This window comes from Apodemus sylvaticus, chromosome 19 (genome assembly GCF_947179515.1).
Source record: "Apodemus sylvaticus chromosome 19, mApoSyl1.1, whole genome shotgun sequence".
Lineage (NCBI taxonomy): Eukaryota > Metazoa > Chordata > Mammalia > Rodentia > Muridae > Apodemus > Apodemus sylvaticus.
In genome coordinates, this window is record NC_067490.1 from 44,353,502 (window position 1) to 44,370,087 (window position 16,586).

The 16,586-nt window shown below is 46.5% G+C and overlaps 1 protein-coding gene across 1 annotated transcript in view; it reads right to left on the minus strand.

The window, feature by feature from the left end:
- Positions 1–10,953, minus strand: part of Fig4 (FIG4 phosphoinositide 5-phosphatase) — a 109,845-nt gene extending 98,892 nt beyond the window's left edge. Inside the window, exon 1 of the mRNA XM_052164536.1 lies at positions 10,692–10,953. Within this exon, the coding sequence (XP_052020496.1) occupies positions 10,692–10,757 (66 nt within the window). The 5' untranslated portion in view covers positions 10,758–10,953. The remainder of the gene's footprint in view (positions 1–10,691) is intronic.
- Positions 10,954–16,586: the final 5,633 nt, after the last annotated feature.

Sequence of the window (16,586 nt, forward strand, 5' to 3'; positions counted from 1 at the left end):
GAAGCAGGCCCTCACAGGGAGCAGGCCCTTACAGGCAGAGGCCCTCACAGAGAGCAGGCCTTCATAGGGAGCTGGCCCTCACAGGTAGAAGCCCTCACAGAAGACAGGCCCTCACACAGAGAGGACCCTCACAAGGAACAGGCCCTCGTCATAGTTGAGGAAAAGGACAAAATAAGCAATAATAACAATAAAAGAAAAGGACTCTCCCCCTAAATGGGAGTAAGTTGCACTGCAGGTCCAAAATCGGACCAGCCTGAGGTGATACACCTATCTGATGTCCATCTTTATCCTAGGACATGCAAATTAGCAACCATAAATGGTGCACTGAAAGACACGGAACACAGGCACTCCCCTCACGTGAAGATGGAGGGAGACGGTACTGAGACGGTACTGTCCGGATACAGTGCTTCCCCTTGAAGGACTTCTAAACAGGACTCAGAGACCATGATGCATTTCACCGTCCCACTAAGCCCAGAGCACTGTTTATATGTGAACTCCTCGCAAAGGCTCCGGGTGCATTTTTTGTGGCTACCTGGCTGCCCCTTTCAGCTCATTTTCCATCCTTCTAGAACTTGAAGCCCCCTCCCACCAAGCCCTAAGGTTTTCTCTCCAGGGCAGTCTATCCCCACGGGCACTGGCGTTAGGAGAACGACCCAGGCGAACAGAATCGCCTTTCCTTTCCTTTCTCTAGAGCATTTCACTAATGCTCTTCTGTGGGCAAGCACACACAAAGATGAATGGTCTCACCCGGCCACTCAGTTAAGGAGATGTGTCAGCTTTCAGAGAGGTAAAAATCCCCACGTGAAATTCCTTATTGTTATAGATCCTGAGAATCTAACCATTAATTGCAATAGGATTGTGTTAAGGCGGTTCAGACGCTCTGGGAGTTGGAAAAGCCACAAATTAAAGAAACGCTCCACGGACTGGGAGAAGCGTGAGTGGGGAAGCCATGCGACTCTCCACAGGCTCCGCCCTCAGGAATGCGCTCTTAAAAGATTTGTGCAAAGATTAGCGACCTCGTGTGGAGACTGTTGTGAGGCTTTGAATGGCCTGAAGAGCATGAGACTCATTGTCTGCACTGCCCTCTGATGGCTGACCAAAGTCACTTCAGCACCAGTTTGGTTTTTTTAATTTAAAAATAATAATAATAATTATAATTTTTTCCAGATAAAGCTGTTGATTCCCCTCAATTCCATTTTCTCCCTGTTGAATACAGCAACTCTGTGACCACACAAACTCACACTGTGTCATACTGGATAATATCACTCAAGATGGATCTCCTCATTTGGGAGATTAAATTCTTTTCCATTGCTTTTTCTCACTTTTTTTTCTTTTTTCAAATCTTCAGTAAAATCACCACGCAATGAGCGCCTTGACTCCTTGCAGGGTCACCAGCTGTTACCTGGCTGCTTTGGATGTCCTGGTTAGGTTTTTTTGTAAAGCTGACACAAGTTAGAGTCGTTTGGGAAAAAGGAACCTCAATTTAGAAAATTCCTCCACACTCTGACCTATGGACAAGCGTGAGGATGATTTTCTTGGTTGGTGATTGATGTGGGAGGGCCCAGTCCTCTGTGGTCCTTGTCACCCCTGGGCTGGCGGCCCTGAGTTATATAAGAAAACAGAATTAACTTACCAAATCTTGAGAAAGGTGTGATACCCAAGTACAAGAAACATTCAGAACTCCAAACACACGTGACCACAGAAATGCACTGCCGGACATACTCAGGTTAGGTTGTTTACAGTTCAGGACAAAGAGGGGGCATTACACTGCACAAGAGGAAAATGTCAAGTAACATTAAGGACTAACAGCAGACTTCTCAGAAAAGAGCTCTAAATGCCGGGAGGGCGTGGAAATGACATATTTTGGGTCCTGCAAGAAAATAACTGTAAGCTAAGATTATTGCAGCCAGCAAGGCTCCCCTTCACCGTGGAAGGAAAGACCTTCTGTGCTAAGGACCAGTGAGGGAGACGCATGGCTGGCCACTAGACCAGAATTACCAAAGATGCTTAAGGGAATTCTATGCCCAGAAGAGAAAGTCTCGAGTGAACACCAACAGTGTGAACAAATTCCACTAGAGAAAGATACAACCGTGAGGAATAAGAAAGCCAGGAAACCTAACGAAACCATAGTGAGGCAGAACAAAGGGAAATGCCGGGGTAGACCTGCTGGACATAACCTCAGACGTAGAGAAGAGAAGAACTGTGTGTGGTGCATGGGCAAACATCCCAAAACCACAGCAGGCCTCTTGTTGGGAAGAGCCAGGGGAGTGGGAGGAGGCAGGAGAGTAACTGCAAAGGGAAAGGCTTACCCAAGAAGAGAAACAATTTACACAAATGAGCCTCCAGCAGGAAGAGAAGATAGGGGTTCTTTGGACCCCAGAGTATTAGAAGATAAAAGAAGACATCACTCTTATCCCCCCCACCAAAAAGAAACCAAAACAAAAGACAAAACAAAAACAAAAATGCAAAGTCAGCACGTTTCTGAAGAAAAGAAGCAAAATTCAAACTAAGAGTCAAGACTAAAATGACATACCTTGCCTTGACAGTCACTGTTGTCATTTATGGGGTTCACTGCTGGGTCAGACGATCATGAACCCCACCCCACCCCAGCATGCACAGCACCTTCTAGTGCTACGAAACCTAGCCCGCAGGGGAGTGCTTCCTGCTCAGTACCAATCTGATTTTTTTTCTATGTTCTGATGTCATGCTGTCTTCAGCAAAAGGGTCTAACCATCAAGTTCTGGGGAACAGAATGAAGAAGCCCGCATCGCTAAGGGACCACAGCACAGCTCTGACCAACAGCTCCGGGGAAGCCATACTAGTTGCACTGCTTCTTAGTTGGCGACCTAGGGATTCTGGGAGGAACTGTATAAGATAACTCTGATAAAGTTCATATATATTTATATTCTTGATTCATATATAGTTTTATATGTATAGTTACATATATTCTTATATATTTCATATTATAGCTTATAAAATACATTTTATATAGTTGGGGTAACCAACTGCTTTCTGGCTGGATCTGGGGTAACCATCTGCTTTCTGCCTGGGTTTGGAGCCTGGTCTAGAGGAGGAAATGCCTACCTGGTGCTGTAAACCAAGAACCCGCCGCTGAAGAGCTCATGTAAGTCCCAAAAAAATGAGGATGCCCCAACGCCCCACACCTCAGAAGGTGATACCCAAATCACTCGCGAGAAACGGTCTTGATGCAATAGCAAAAAGATTTTTATTCCAGAGGCTCTGGGGTTCACAGTCATACACTGCGCAGGGGTAGAGCACTGTGGAACCCCGAGTGCAGAATCGGGACAGCTTTTATAGGTTTACAACAAAGCCCATGTATCACAAACCAATCATTCCTTAGCATTGAGAGTCCACATAGTGTGAGCCAATCAATTTGTACCACTCCACAGTTTTTAGGACAATCAGTTTAAATTATCCGAGCCCGTGCTCTGTGGACCAATTAGTTTCCTATTTTCTCGGAGGTCTATAGCTGCATGAACTCCTGGGTGGGGGTGATGGCGTAAGCAGTTTACAGAAGCAAGATAAGCAGTTAATTAGCTCATTTCCCATTACCTTCTGGGGCCAGGATCATGTACTCAAGGCCCTTTTGCCTAGCTCCTAACAAAGGGCGGGCTCTGGAATTTGAGGTGTTTGGGGCTCCTTAGAAGGCTGGAGTTAGAGCTTCTTTGGAGCGAAATAGCATTTTAAACTTCTGACTTCTTGGGGTCATTTGAGAGTTAGGCACTGGGGATTTTTAGGCTGTAATTCTCATCCTTTCACTCACACTCACCAGGGGTAAACCTAATGCTATTTTTCTGCTAAATGGATATAGTAGCAAACTGTCCTTCAGTCTTAGCTCTGTGCACACAGATGAGGATAGCTCTCAAACCGCCCCAGAGAAGTTTCATTTTGCAGTAGACAATAGGTAATAACAGACATTTACAACTGGGACATCTGTAGAAACACACAGACAAGGACCATGATGGAAGAGAGGCAGAAAGACTCTAGAACGAGGTAGAAGTCAGGGAGCACCAGAACAAAATAGCGTCTTCAGGACATGACAGGACTGCTGTACTCAAGACCTAGCAGCTGTGGCTGTCTATACAAAACAAGCACAAAGCCAAGGCAGTCAACACGGCAGCACTGAGGGGTCAGCAGTCCTGAGCCCTCACCCCTAACTGAGAAGCTATGGACAGCCAATGGCTTCTGGAGAAAGGAGGGTCCACTTTTTAAGGGCAAATCAACCACACTTCATTGGGTGTCCTCCCACCCAAGTAGGACACAGGCAGCACAAACTGGACTCAATCAGTTACTATCTAAAAATGAGGCACGAAGTTGGAAGGAGACGGAGATGGAGTGGATCTGGGAAGAGCTGGGGGAACAGGGGTGGACACAATCAAAACACAGTTTATGAAATTAAAACATGATAAAAATATAAAAACAAAGTAACATTAGGAATTCTCAGGTGCAGCACTGAGTTACAACAGAAAGGTGGGTAACACCGTCCAATTAGAGGACAGCATCCGTTTCAGTATATAAGTCAGGACTAAATTATCAGTCGCACTGGAGAGTAGCAGCAGCAGGGTACGTTGTTCTGTCATTCAGACTCCATTGCTTACTGCTACATCATTGCAATCAATCCCAAGTAAGCAGTCCTGGGCGCATTACCAGATGGTGCAATCACTGAGGGCCCTCGGTGTTCAAATAAAGCCGCAAGAGGTGCCACTGCCACCATGAGCCCGGAACGCTGCACAGCTCATATATAAAGACAGAGGTGCAGATGGCTCACTGGAACCTAAGAGAGAATTATTCCTGGAAAGCCAAACCACACCTACCTGGTCAGTTTCAGAACTTCAGAGCAAAATAATATTTTCAGTTACTAGATTTTTTTTTAAAAATTCAAGCAATTCAGCATGACAATAAAAGCTACACCCACAGCCTTAAAAATAAAAAGTGTCATAATCTGGTGGTCCTTGGTTTCAGTATTAATCGAAGAAAGAGCCTAAACAGTTTTAGACATGTATAGGACAAAACAAAAACAAAACATACACACACACACACACAAGCTTTCTAATTTTTAGAGATTTTCCACAAAACTAAGGTCATAAATCAAAAACAAAACAAAACAAAACAAAACAAAAAACAAAAAAACAAAAAACGGGAAATCGTGTGATCGAGGAAAAGCAGGGACATTATGAAGGAGAAGAAACACGCCCTTGAAGGAAGAGCCCAGGGGCAGCTGTGCACAGGACTGGGGAACAGCTAGTGCAGATCAGAGCCGTGTGTCAAGATGAAATCTATGCAAAACCTAGGACATAAATTTGCGGCAAATCTGGGGCTAAACTTACTATAAAGTCATAGTAACAAATAGGATTTGGAGGGAGGAAAGGCCATCTTAAGTGTTGGCAGAGGCTTCGGCAGTAATGGGAGAAGCAGGAAAGGCCATCTTAAGTGTTGGCAGAGGCTTCAGCAGCGAGGGAGGATAGGAAAGGCCATCTTAAATGTTGGCAGAGGCTTGGGCAGTGATGGGGGAGGTGGGAAAGGCCATCTTAAGTGTTGGCAAAGGCTTGGGCAGTGATGGGGGAAGTAGGAAAAGCCATCTTAAGTGTTAGCAGAGGCTTTGGCATTGATGGGACACAGTTCCAGTGGTGGAAGGGAAAAGCTAAGATGCCCAGAAGCACCACCACGGAAATGAAAGGAGCAGCCACTGAGGCTGCACACACAGCTCAACAGTCAGGAGCATTTGCCGCTCTTCTAGAGGGCTGGAGTTCAGATCCCAACACAACCACGTCTGCGTCTAGCTCCAGGGGATCTGACGCCCTCTCTGGCCTCCACAGGCACCTCTCTCTCTTTCTCTCCTGCTGTCTCTCTCACTCTATCTTTCACACACACACATACACACACACGTTTTTAAAAGCACAATAAGTGGGTCATACCGTCTCCACTCATCAGACATGCAAACCTGAATGTATTTCTTATGAGTGAGGCTCATGAAAATCCACACGGCTGGGGAAAGTCGAACTGAAGAAGTAAGCTGAGTCTCTTCTGAAAATCGCCATTGTTCAAGAAGAGCTTAAAACGTGTTGGTGACTTTGGCAGTGATGGTGAAGTAAAAAGATGACTGTGTCTCTAAAATATCTATATAGGAAACAGGAAAGGAATACAATAGGCAACCCGTTTAAAAGGAAATGCAGAATCTACTAACATTCTCTCCTTTTATAATGACAGGCTAATTAATCAGTCACTTTTCATCTGAGGGAAGAAAACTCAGCCTTCTTGAAAAGGAGGAGATTTCAGGTTGTACGACAGCTTCAACTAATGTTCAACTTCAGCTGAACTTTCACATTGAATACGCCATTTTTAAAGAGCATCTTGAAGTTGCTTCTAGCAGTCTCACAGTGTTGCAGGAGTGTCTCTGTGTCTAATGCATCAAGCTGAGCAGGGAGGTAACGCAGACCAGAGGTGGGAAGCAAGCCCTACCAGCCTGCCACCCTGTCAGGGGTACCGAGCTCCACAGATGGGGAAGCTTCACCCTCCCTGCAGAAGTGAGTGAGATTCCACCCCGCCCCACGCCACACCTCTGAACTGCTGCAACTGTTCTTCTCTCTCTGGGATCACACACACACACACACACACACACACACACACACACACACACACATGTGTTCACAGACCAAGCTGAACTAGGCAACCCATCACTGGGACTCCTCTCCCAGGGAACTCTGGGTTGTGTAAAGTTGATCAAACCAAGCATGACACATGGATAGGGAAAAAAAATACAAAACACTGAAGTTGGGAGCAAAGCAGGAAATTTTTTCATAAAGTCAATGATACTGATAGAAAAACGCGATATTATTAGTAACTTGATGCCTATAAATTCAACAACTAAGATGAAATAGGCAAGTTCCTTGACAAACAAATTATCAAAACTCAAGATCAAGTAAAAGCAATCTACACAGTCCTCATCCCACCCACAAAGCAACTCAGACACAGGCTTCACTAGTGGGTGACAACAAACACTGAAAAGAAAAAACGTCAGTCATACAGAAGCACTTCAGAAAGGAGAAGGAGCACTTTAGCCTTAACGCTACCTGAGCTCTGGCCTAAGAGTCAGACAAGAAGCCAGAGATGGCTCAGTGGGCGGGAGAACCAGCACTTGTCACCAGGCCTGATGACCTGAGACCTCAGGACGCTGTTTCTCAGGCTATGGATAACACTTTCACAAGGGCCACCTAAGACCATCAGAAAACGCATTTACATTGCAATTCATAACAGTAGCAAAATTAGAGTTATAAAGTAGCAAAGAAAACAATTTCATGTTTGGGGGTTACCATAACGTAGGGTACTGTGTAAAGGACGCAGCATCAGGAAGGCTGAGAACCACTGACGTAATGATGAAGAAAACTAACTTCCGCAGGTGTCCTCTAACTTCAAGTACACTCTGTTAGATGCACACACAAAAACAGATATGAAAGTACTAAAGCAGGCATGTTATAGACTACCACAAATCAACAACCGAAACATAAAATCTTTAACAAATGTTAATTAACACATAGAATCTATTATGTGAAAACAGTATAAGATGGCTAAGATATGTTTCTGTCATTCAAAGTTTAACATTTAAAACAAAATGAATTGATACAACTGACCACAGTAAAAACACTAAGGAAATGGTATGTAAAGATGAGAAGTGGCAAAGTTTAACACTATTCATAATTTTTTAATTTAATAAAATATTTTATTTTATGTGTACAGGGGAAAAGGGTTTGCCTGCATGTATGTCTGTCCGTCATGTTTGCGTAGTAAGGCCCCTCAGAAACAAAAAGAAGGCCCTGGGAACTGGAGTTACAGTCACAGTGAACTGCCACATGGGTGCTAGGAATCAAATTCAGAACCTCTGGAAGAACAGCCAGTGCCCTTAACCACTGAGCCACCTCTCTAGCCCCTTATTACATTTTTTTTTAAGTTATCTTGCTGGGGCTGGAGAGACGGCTCAGCGGTTAAGAGCACTGACTGCTCTTCCGAAGGTCCTCAGTTCAATTCCCAGCAACAACATGGTAATGTGATCTGATGCTCTCAAAAACTAAATAAATAAATCTAAAAAAAAAAAAAAAAAAATTCTCGGCAAACTAAAAATAGACGAAGAATCTTCCTCAGCCCAATAAAAGGCATATATGGAAAGTCCACTGCACATCACTCACTACCAAAAGGCTGGGAGGCAGGTGTGTCTTCTCCAGTGACCACCAAGCCTCCAGTTTAGCTTTGTACTGGAAGTCCAAGCCAATGCTGTGAAGCAAGCAAGCCACCAAGAAAGAGGCACTCAGAGAGGAGAGGCGTGATCCTCATTCTAAACGACATTTTTATTCTCCCCAAATCTGTCCACAGATGTAGTGAAATCTAAATCCTAACAGGAAGTGTGTGTGTGTGTGTGTGTGTGTGTGTGTGTTCATGTAGGTCCTGTTACATGTGCATATGTGTACAAGTATGTAGAGGCCAAAGGTCAACACAGGGCATTTTCCTCAATGACTCTCCAGAGTCTCTCTTAACATTGAGCTCAGGATTCGCTAGACTGGCTGGCCAACAAACCTCAGTACCCTCCTATCTGTATCACTCCTCCCGCCTGCACAGCTGGGATCCCAGGTGTGTACCCCTCCCGCCTGCACAGCTGGGACCCCAGGTTTGCACTTCTCCCGCCTGCACAGCTGGGACCGCAGGTGTGCACTCCTCCCACCTACACAGCTGGGACCACAGGTGTGCACTCCTCCCGCCTGCACAGCTGGGACCGCAGGTGTGCACTCCTCCCGCCAGCACAGCTGGGATCCCAGGTGTGCACTCCTCCCGCCTGCACAGCTGGGACCGCAGGTGTGCACTCCTCCCATCTGCACAGCTGGGATAACAGATGTGCATCTCCATCCAGTTTCTCATGTGCAGGCTAAGGATCCACACCCTGCTGGTCTCCTGCTGGCACGAAACACTTTCTGAATGAACTATCTTCAGAGACCCATTGACAGTTTCATGGAAACTAGCAAACATACTGTAAAAGTCATAAGAAAATGCAGACATTCTGGTAGAGCCAAATAAGTTGGAAAAATATGTCTGACTCTAAAATGCAAACTCCAGGGCTAGAGAGATGGTTCCATGGTTAAGAGCCCTGGATTTTCTTCCAGAGGACCGAGGTTCAATTTCCAGCAACCACATGGCAGCTCACCATGTGGTTTATAACTGTTTATAACTGTTGTTCCAGGGGATCCAACGCCCTTACATAGACATGCATGTAATCAAAACACCAGTGTACATAAAATAAAAATGCATAAATAAATAAAATGCAAAGTCTAATCTTCAAGAAACAGTAGCAAAGACATAAGAAAACAAACTGGGGGAATAGAACAGAATAGTTTTACCTCTACTGTCCAGTAAAAAATTGTTCACAGACATGCCAAAGATGACCTGGAGTTGGGGGCGGGGGAGGTGCAGCACATAAGACAGGTGAAGCCTGGGAGTGGGGGAGACACTGATTGGCCAGCCAGTCTAGCAATATGGGAAGCTCCAGATTTAATGGGTAACATCTAGTGCCAACCTCCGGCCTCCACACCCCTCCACGTGGGCACACATACACACATGCACATGCACTACAGGCACACCAAATAAAATAAACTAAATAAAATGTCTAACAGGGTTTGCTCTTCTCAGCTACTGAAAACCTGTGGAAAGAGAAACTCTGCTTTATAAAGAACACGACATCTCAGCCAGAACTCAGCTTATCAGTGGGCTAAAAGTCTTCTGTGACCATTTATTTAAGTTTCTTACTGGGGACATTTACCAGCACATTTTACAAAAAAGTATTAAGTTCTGTTTCAGTGTTAAAACTGGATATGTCTATGTGGCTCTCTGAGAAGTGAAGATATTTGCAGATATTATTTTCCATCTTCTGGTCTTGATCCAATCAAATGGACTTGTTTACCACATGAAACAAGACAGACACTACTAGGACTGTGTAATGACTGAGACTGGGGGACAGAAGGGAGGAGGTAAATACTTTCTTGTACTCTCCTGTTGAAGACTAGCCAGAGTTCACTGAATATACTGTACAAGATACTCAGTTTGTGACCGAGAAGTGAATTATCTTAAACACACAGCCTAATATCATGGTGAAGGACAGATTCAGATAAGTCACACTATAGTACAAGCACAGAAATGATAGAATAGTAAGTTCTATTAGCACTACTCTGCAAGCCGGAGAACTATTAATAAAAGTGTCCGGGTCACAGAACCTAGAATCCCAGCAAAAACAGTGCATGTGATTAAGACCAATCACAGTGATAGTACCCCATGGAATTGCAAAACAGAAGCTACCTAAACAAAGTTCACATTTTTTTCCATACCCCTGACTTTACTCAAGAACTTCAAGATTATGGGAAAGCAGAAAAGAGGAACTCATTTCAGAAGCTGTGTGCAGTTCCTGTGTGCCACGGGCATCTGTTTGCATACACATCTTCCAGCCAGGCACATGTTCCTAAGCAAGACAGACGTGCAAACCCACCGTGCCTGACTGCAAGGCCCTAGCTGCCAGCCCAGTTTGCAGAAGAGCTGGGAGGACAGTGGGGGGGAGTACTGGGTGCTACGACCCAGCAGGGTCCCCCGACCCCCCGCGACTCAGTCCTCCGCCCTGTCCCGCTGCTGCGGATACTCACAGCTCTGGTCTCATACAGCACCAGCTTCTGCACCGAGCTGATGATGGGGGCAGCGGCTGTGGGCATGGCTCCGGCCAAGGGCGGCCCCACCACAGGGCAGCAGGCCGCGCCTCAGGTCGTGACAGCTTGCGAGGTGCTCCCGGAGACAGAGAGGAGACTCCGCAGACCCCCCAGCACACCAGATTCAGCTGACAAAAACAATGTCGGAACACTTAACAATTCTGAGGCCCGCAGCCACAGGCTGCTTCCGGATTCCCAGATTCCCCGCCTCCCAACAAGCCCCGCCCAGACTGAAGGGGCGGGGCTACAGGATCACGATGATCACGACGTTACTAAGGGCGGACCCTAAGGATGCCATCTTTCTTAAGGGCAGGAAAAAAAAAAATCCTTCTTTATGTAGATCAAGAGATCAAGTGATTAGGTTCTCCTTTAGATTTGCGTGTTGTAATTGGTCTGTTTCTTCCTATCTACTCTTTATTTACCTGAAATCTGTCTCCTGGATGCCTGCGATTTTCCCCTCTTTTGTCGCCTATTTTATCCCCACGACGGTCAATAAAGTCTATGGCCTACAAATCTTTCTTAATTACTTAAGTGTGGCGCCTTTGGTATTTGCACATTTTACGTGTGAGGCTAACGGTCTAAATTCTAAAAGGGACCGTGCTGTGTAGGGAGAGCGCGCTGCTGTTAGGGTGGGTTTTAGTTAAGGTAAGGTAGGTTTTCCCGTTTGCTGTCTGAGCATAAATAGACAATATATGCACTCGCTCTGTTCATCACCTCTACGCTGTGGGAAAGATGTTTTATAATTATTGACTACATTTAAGCAAAAGTTTAAGAATTCGCTCGGAATCACAGCACCATCTCCCGAGGCCCCGCCCTCCAAGAGGCTCCGCACGCCTCCCGCGGGTTTCCAAGGCAACCACCTAACAGATCCCTAGAGCCTCAGGAGGTAGCTGCTGTCGCGTCCCGGGTCCACAGGGACCAGGTAAGCAGAGGCAGGAGGACCACTGTCCACCTTCTGGGTGCATTTTGTTATCAGTTGCAGGGAAGTGCACTTCCGGCGGGGACCCCATACCAGTTATTTTTCTTGCAAAGCTAAACCACGATCTCTTCATAAATCGACTTTTCAAAAGTCAGTTCTCCTTCAGCTAAAGTATTTATCTTACAACTGCGGACTAAACGTCTGCCTGAGAGTGTAACCTAGTGGGGGAAGCGCTAGGTTTCAAAGGGACCCCTCTATATTCCAGAATTCACCGCTAGAGGGTCCTCATGCTGAAAAGGTAATACAACTTTAAAAATGCAAACACATAGCTGAAAAGGATATTAAAGTTTGCTGTAGAGTCAAAGTTAGGATGTTACAAGGTTTCTAAAGTATGAGTATCTATGGTTTTGTTTCAGTTTGATACATCTTTTTTTTATTAAGAAACTAGAAAGAAAGATGGCTGGAGTCTCAGTTCTGGCATTTCAGGCTGGTGTGTGGTGTGTGTGGGTGTGGGTGTGAGTGGTGTGTGTGTGGGTGTGTGTGCACACGCATGAGTGTGAGCGAAAGCTGGATGTGCTCCCTCAGTCAGCAAGCCCCAGAGATCCCCTTATCTCCATCTTGAATTGCACCTTTTAACTTTTCCATTTCATAATGGAAACCAACTCTCCCTAACATAAGATAAACGTCTGCAGAGCATTTTGATTTAGGAAAGTCACTTTTTAAAAAATTATATAATCTGATTTTCAAATATAGTTTCCAATGATTTCATAATACAATGAAGCACTTCCCTTTGAGAACTTTCTTAGTTTACATCACCCAGGAACAGAACTGATAACAAACAAAAGTGCTGAGTTGTTTAATCCCAGGAGACAAAAACTGAAGGTCAGGGAGCGCTTGGAAAAGGGGAGTATTGTCAAACAAGCTTCTCCTCAGCTAAGATCACCAGGAAATGAAGAGGACACACCTCTAGACCGGTTCCTTTCGGGGGGGGGGCTTGTGTTTACTCATCCACCGCTTTTCGTCCCATGAACCACTCACGCCCACTGTCCCCACCCCAAGGTCACACCAGCCCAGCCCTTCACCAATCCTTGAAGACAGTAACTAGGGAAGGTAATTGAGATCAGCTGCAGAATCCACCAATGGCTGCAGTTAACCCTGGGTCTCTAACTGCTCACTCACCTCCGTCTCTAACATTTCTAGGTCTAACTTACTCTCTGCCCAGACTAACATGTCTTTGATACAACTGCCTCTCCTAGCAATCAAATCCAGTCTACTACCACCAGAGCCTGAAATTGTGAGAAATTGCCCAAGTCGATCAGAAATGCCCGGGTCAATCACAGGGTGGTGGGGATAAGAACCACTTCTTCTGTTCTTGGCTCAGAGCATTTTTCTAGTCTTGAAGTACACAGGCTGTCTCTATCCCACACAATACTAAAAAGGGCTGAGCCAGTACCTTTGAGAGGTGTGTCTAACGTGCCAGCAACTTCTAAGTGAGCTGGGGTGTGTGGTAGAGAAAGTACATCTTACATTTTTGTTGTTGTTTTGGGGTTTTGTTTGTTTGCTTGTTTGTTTGTTTTTGGTTTGCTTTTTGGGGTTTTTTGGTTTTGTTTTGGGTTTTTTTTTTTTTTTTTTTTGAGACAGGGTTTCTCTGTATAGCCCTGGCTGTCCTGGAACTCACTCTGTAGACCAGGCTGGCCTCGAACTCAGAAATCTGCCTGCCTCTGCCTCCCAGAGTGCTAGGATTACAGGCGTGCGCCACCCCCGCCCGGCTTACAGCTCATATTTATACACATCTTACAATCTTTACTATAAAGAGGACCCTTTGATTTGATGCAATATTATATGAGCTTCGTGATGATAAATGAGATGACAGCCCAACCATTTGTTAGCTGTGCTGACCAATAGACTACAGATACCTTCCCCCACGCCCCATGTCACTGTCCCTCACAGTGGGACAAGTCCTGTTAATGATGGGAGTATTGTATCATACTAAGCCTCATCTCCACTGTGGAGATACAGAACACCGGTTGTAGCTACTAGTGTGACCACAGCATAGCCTCAGCCACCTCTCCTCTTGCACCATAGTGTTTGCACTTAGGAACCCATAGGACTAGGAGGAGCCAGGAAGGCCTGGCTGACATCTACTGGATAATCACCTTACCCACCTGTTTGTTGTGTACATCCTCACAGATGTGTGCTTTGTGAATGGAGTTGGTTTTCTATGCTGCAGAACAGATTGCTACAAATTGAACATCTTAAAATGTTGATTATCTCATGGTTTCCATGGCCAGGGTCGTGGCACGGGTCAGTGGAGTCCTCTGAAATTGGGTGTTAACTCAAGTTTATTCTCTACTGGATAGGCAACTAAGAAAGAGTCCATTCCATTATTGAGAAAATCATCCCTGGCAGTAGGACCGGGGTTCCTGTCTCCTTCAGCTGTTGGCTACGTGTTGTTCTCCACATCTGGAGGCTGTTCCTTACTGCGCGTGGTCCTCCCACAGTACGGCAGCTTACTTCTGAGCACACTAGAAGCCTCTCTCCAACTGCTTAGACAAAAATCAAACATAATATAAAATAATCATGAAAAGCAAGTCACAGATCCCACTCGCATTCAGCGGAAGCCGTTAGGAGCGTGGCAGGGAAAAGCTCACTTTAAATCATCTGGAAAGCGGTTTGCAAACCGCGAGTCCAGTCATGGCCTTCTCCACTTCTGACCTTGCTCCTGTGGGCCCCTGATGAAGCCATTCAGAATCTCCCACCAGTCCGAGGATTCTCTCTCTCTCTCCTCTCTCTCTCCCCTCTCTCTCTCCTCTCTCCCTCTCTTCCTGTCTCTCTGTCTCTCTCTGTCTCTCTGACAGCTGTTCCCAGGGAGTGCTACCAGAGTTTTGACATAAAAAAGAAACATAAGGTGGGCAGTGGTGGCACACGCCTTTAATCCCAGCACTTGGGAGGCAGAGGCAGGCGGATTTCTGAGTTCGAGGCCAGCCTGGTCTACAGAGTGAGTTCCAGGACAGCCAGGGCTACACAGAGAAACCCTGTCTCGAAATAGTAGTAGTAGTAGTAATAGGAGGAGGAGAAGGAGAAGAAGAAGAAAAGGAGGAGGAGGAGAAAGAGGAGGAGGAGGAAGAGGAGGAGGAGAAGGAGGAGAAGGAGAAGAAGAGGGGAGGAGGAAGAGGAGGAGAAGGAGAAGAAAGAAGAAGAAGGAGGAGGAGGAAGGGGAGGAAGAGGAGGGGGAGGAGGAGGAGAAGGAGGAGGAGGGGGAGGAGGAGGGAGTGGGGGAGGAGGAGGAGGGGGAGGAGGAGAAGGAGGGGGAGGAAGAGGAGGAGGGGGAGGAAGAGGAGGAGGGGGAGGAGGAGAAGGAGGGGGAGGAGGAGGAGGAGGAGGGGAAAAAGGAGGAGGAGGGGGGGAGGAGGAGGGGGAGGAGGAGGAAGAAGAAGAAGAAGAAGAAGAAGAAGAAGAAGAAGAAGAAGAAGAAGAAGAAGAAGAAGAAGAAGAAGAAGAAGAAGAAGAAGAAGAAGAAGAAGAAGAAGAAGAAGAAGAAGAAGAAGAAAGAAGAGAGAAAAAGAGCCGAGGCAGGCGAGGTCTATTGTGGTTCTCAGTTTTATCACTCAGCGGACTGCTACCGCGCTGGCTCGCTCAACCTTAGGACTCTCCACCCCGCAGTCCTTGCTAGGAAGACAGATGTCAACTCCTGCAGCTCTCCTCTCACTGGTTACAAGCTTCTCTTCGAAAAGAATGAAGGCATCACCAGTGTAAACACGTGTGGCGTGGTGCTCAGTCCGTTCTTGAGGCCTCCTAGCCTCCTCTTCAGTGAATTAGTGCTGCAGACCACTGAAGCAGACCCCGGTGGTGTGAGCACCGGAGAGTCAGCCACAGGGGCCGCAGAGCTGGGGAGCTGGGGAGCTGGGCCTGGTCCAGGAGAGCTGGCAGGCTGACCAACTTCATCTACCACCCAGGCACTGATCCAGGGCTTTGAATTGGCCCGCCCCATCATCTGCCCCATCTGTGAACTTGTGAAGCATATAAGGGACTGGTTCTGCAGTGAACATTTGCGAGTAAAGATGTGTGGACAAAAAGCTACGCTTTGTGAGACACTGGGACACCACAGCTTCCGTGAGGACATGGAGGTTTTTAATTTTTATGTCTTGGTGTGGGGGCGGGGGTTGCAAGGGTGGAGGGCAGACGGGGAGGTGAGTGGGATTGGGGTGCGCGTTGTGAAATTCAGAGCATCAATAAAACAAAACGTGTGGTTGCTGTTTTGAAGTTGCCATGGTCACTGTGTCTCTTCACAGCAATAAAGCCCGAACTAAGACAGCTTTCCCGGTTGGAAGGTTTGTTTGTAAGTGGCCTCTGCTCTTCCAGAGCCAATCATCCCCAGTGACACACGGGAACCCAGAACCAGAAGAGCCTCACCTCTCCCCCTCAGCCCTGGGCTGCAGAGCTCCACTACCGCAGAACTACTCCTCGGAACTCCTCCTCGCTGATGGCTGGCACTGGTGCCTCTGTGCACGCTCCTTTCTAAGGACGTTAGTGAAAAAGTAGCCCTTGCCATTTCAGAGAGCACAGCACGCTAATGAATTCCCTGCCCTCATAGTAATTTTAATCTAATTCATCAGTTCTGTGAGCCTTCAATACCCCTCTCTCCAACCATCTGCCGAAGCGGGTCCAGCATTCCCACCTCGGTTACTGTGGGTTTCTGTTTCTTCCAAGCTTTTGGGAACTTTACCAGCAATGAATCCAGACTGTGGGCAGTGGTGCCTGGATGTTTAGCCGTGAAAGAACAGAAGTATCTGCCAACTCGTATCTGGTCTAAATTCCTCCCGGTGAATATCTCTCTCTCTCGACAGTGTTTGCCCTCTGCACAATCCTCACAATATTTCAAGAGCACTGACTGAGACAGGCATTAGCTTCTCCCA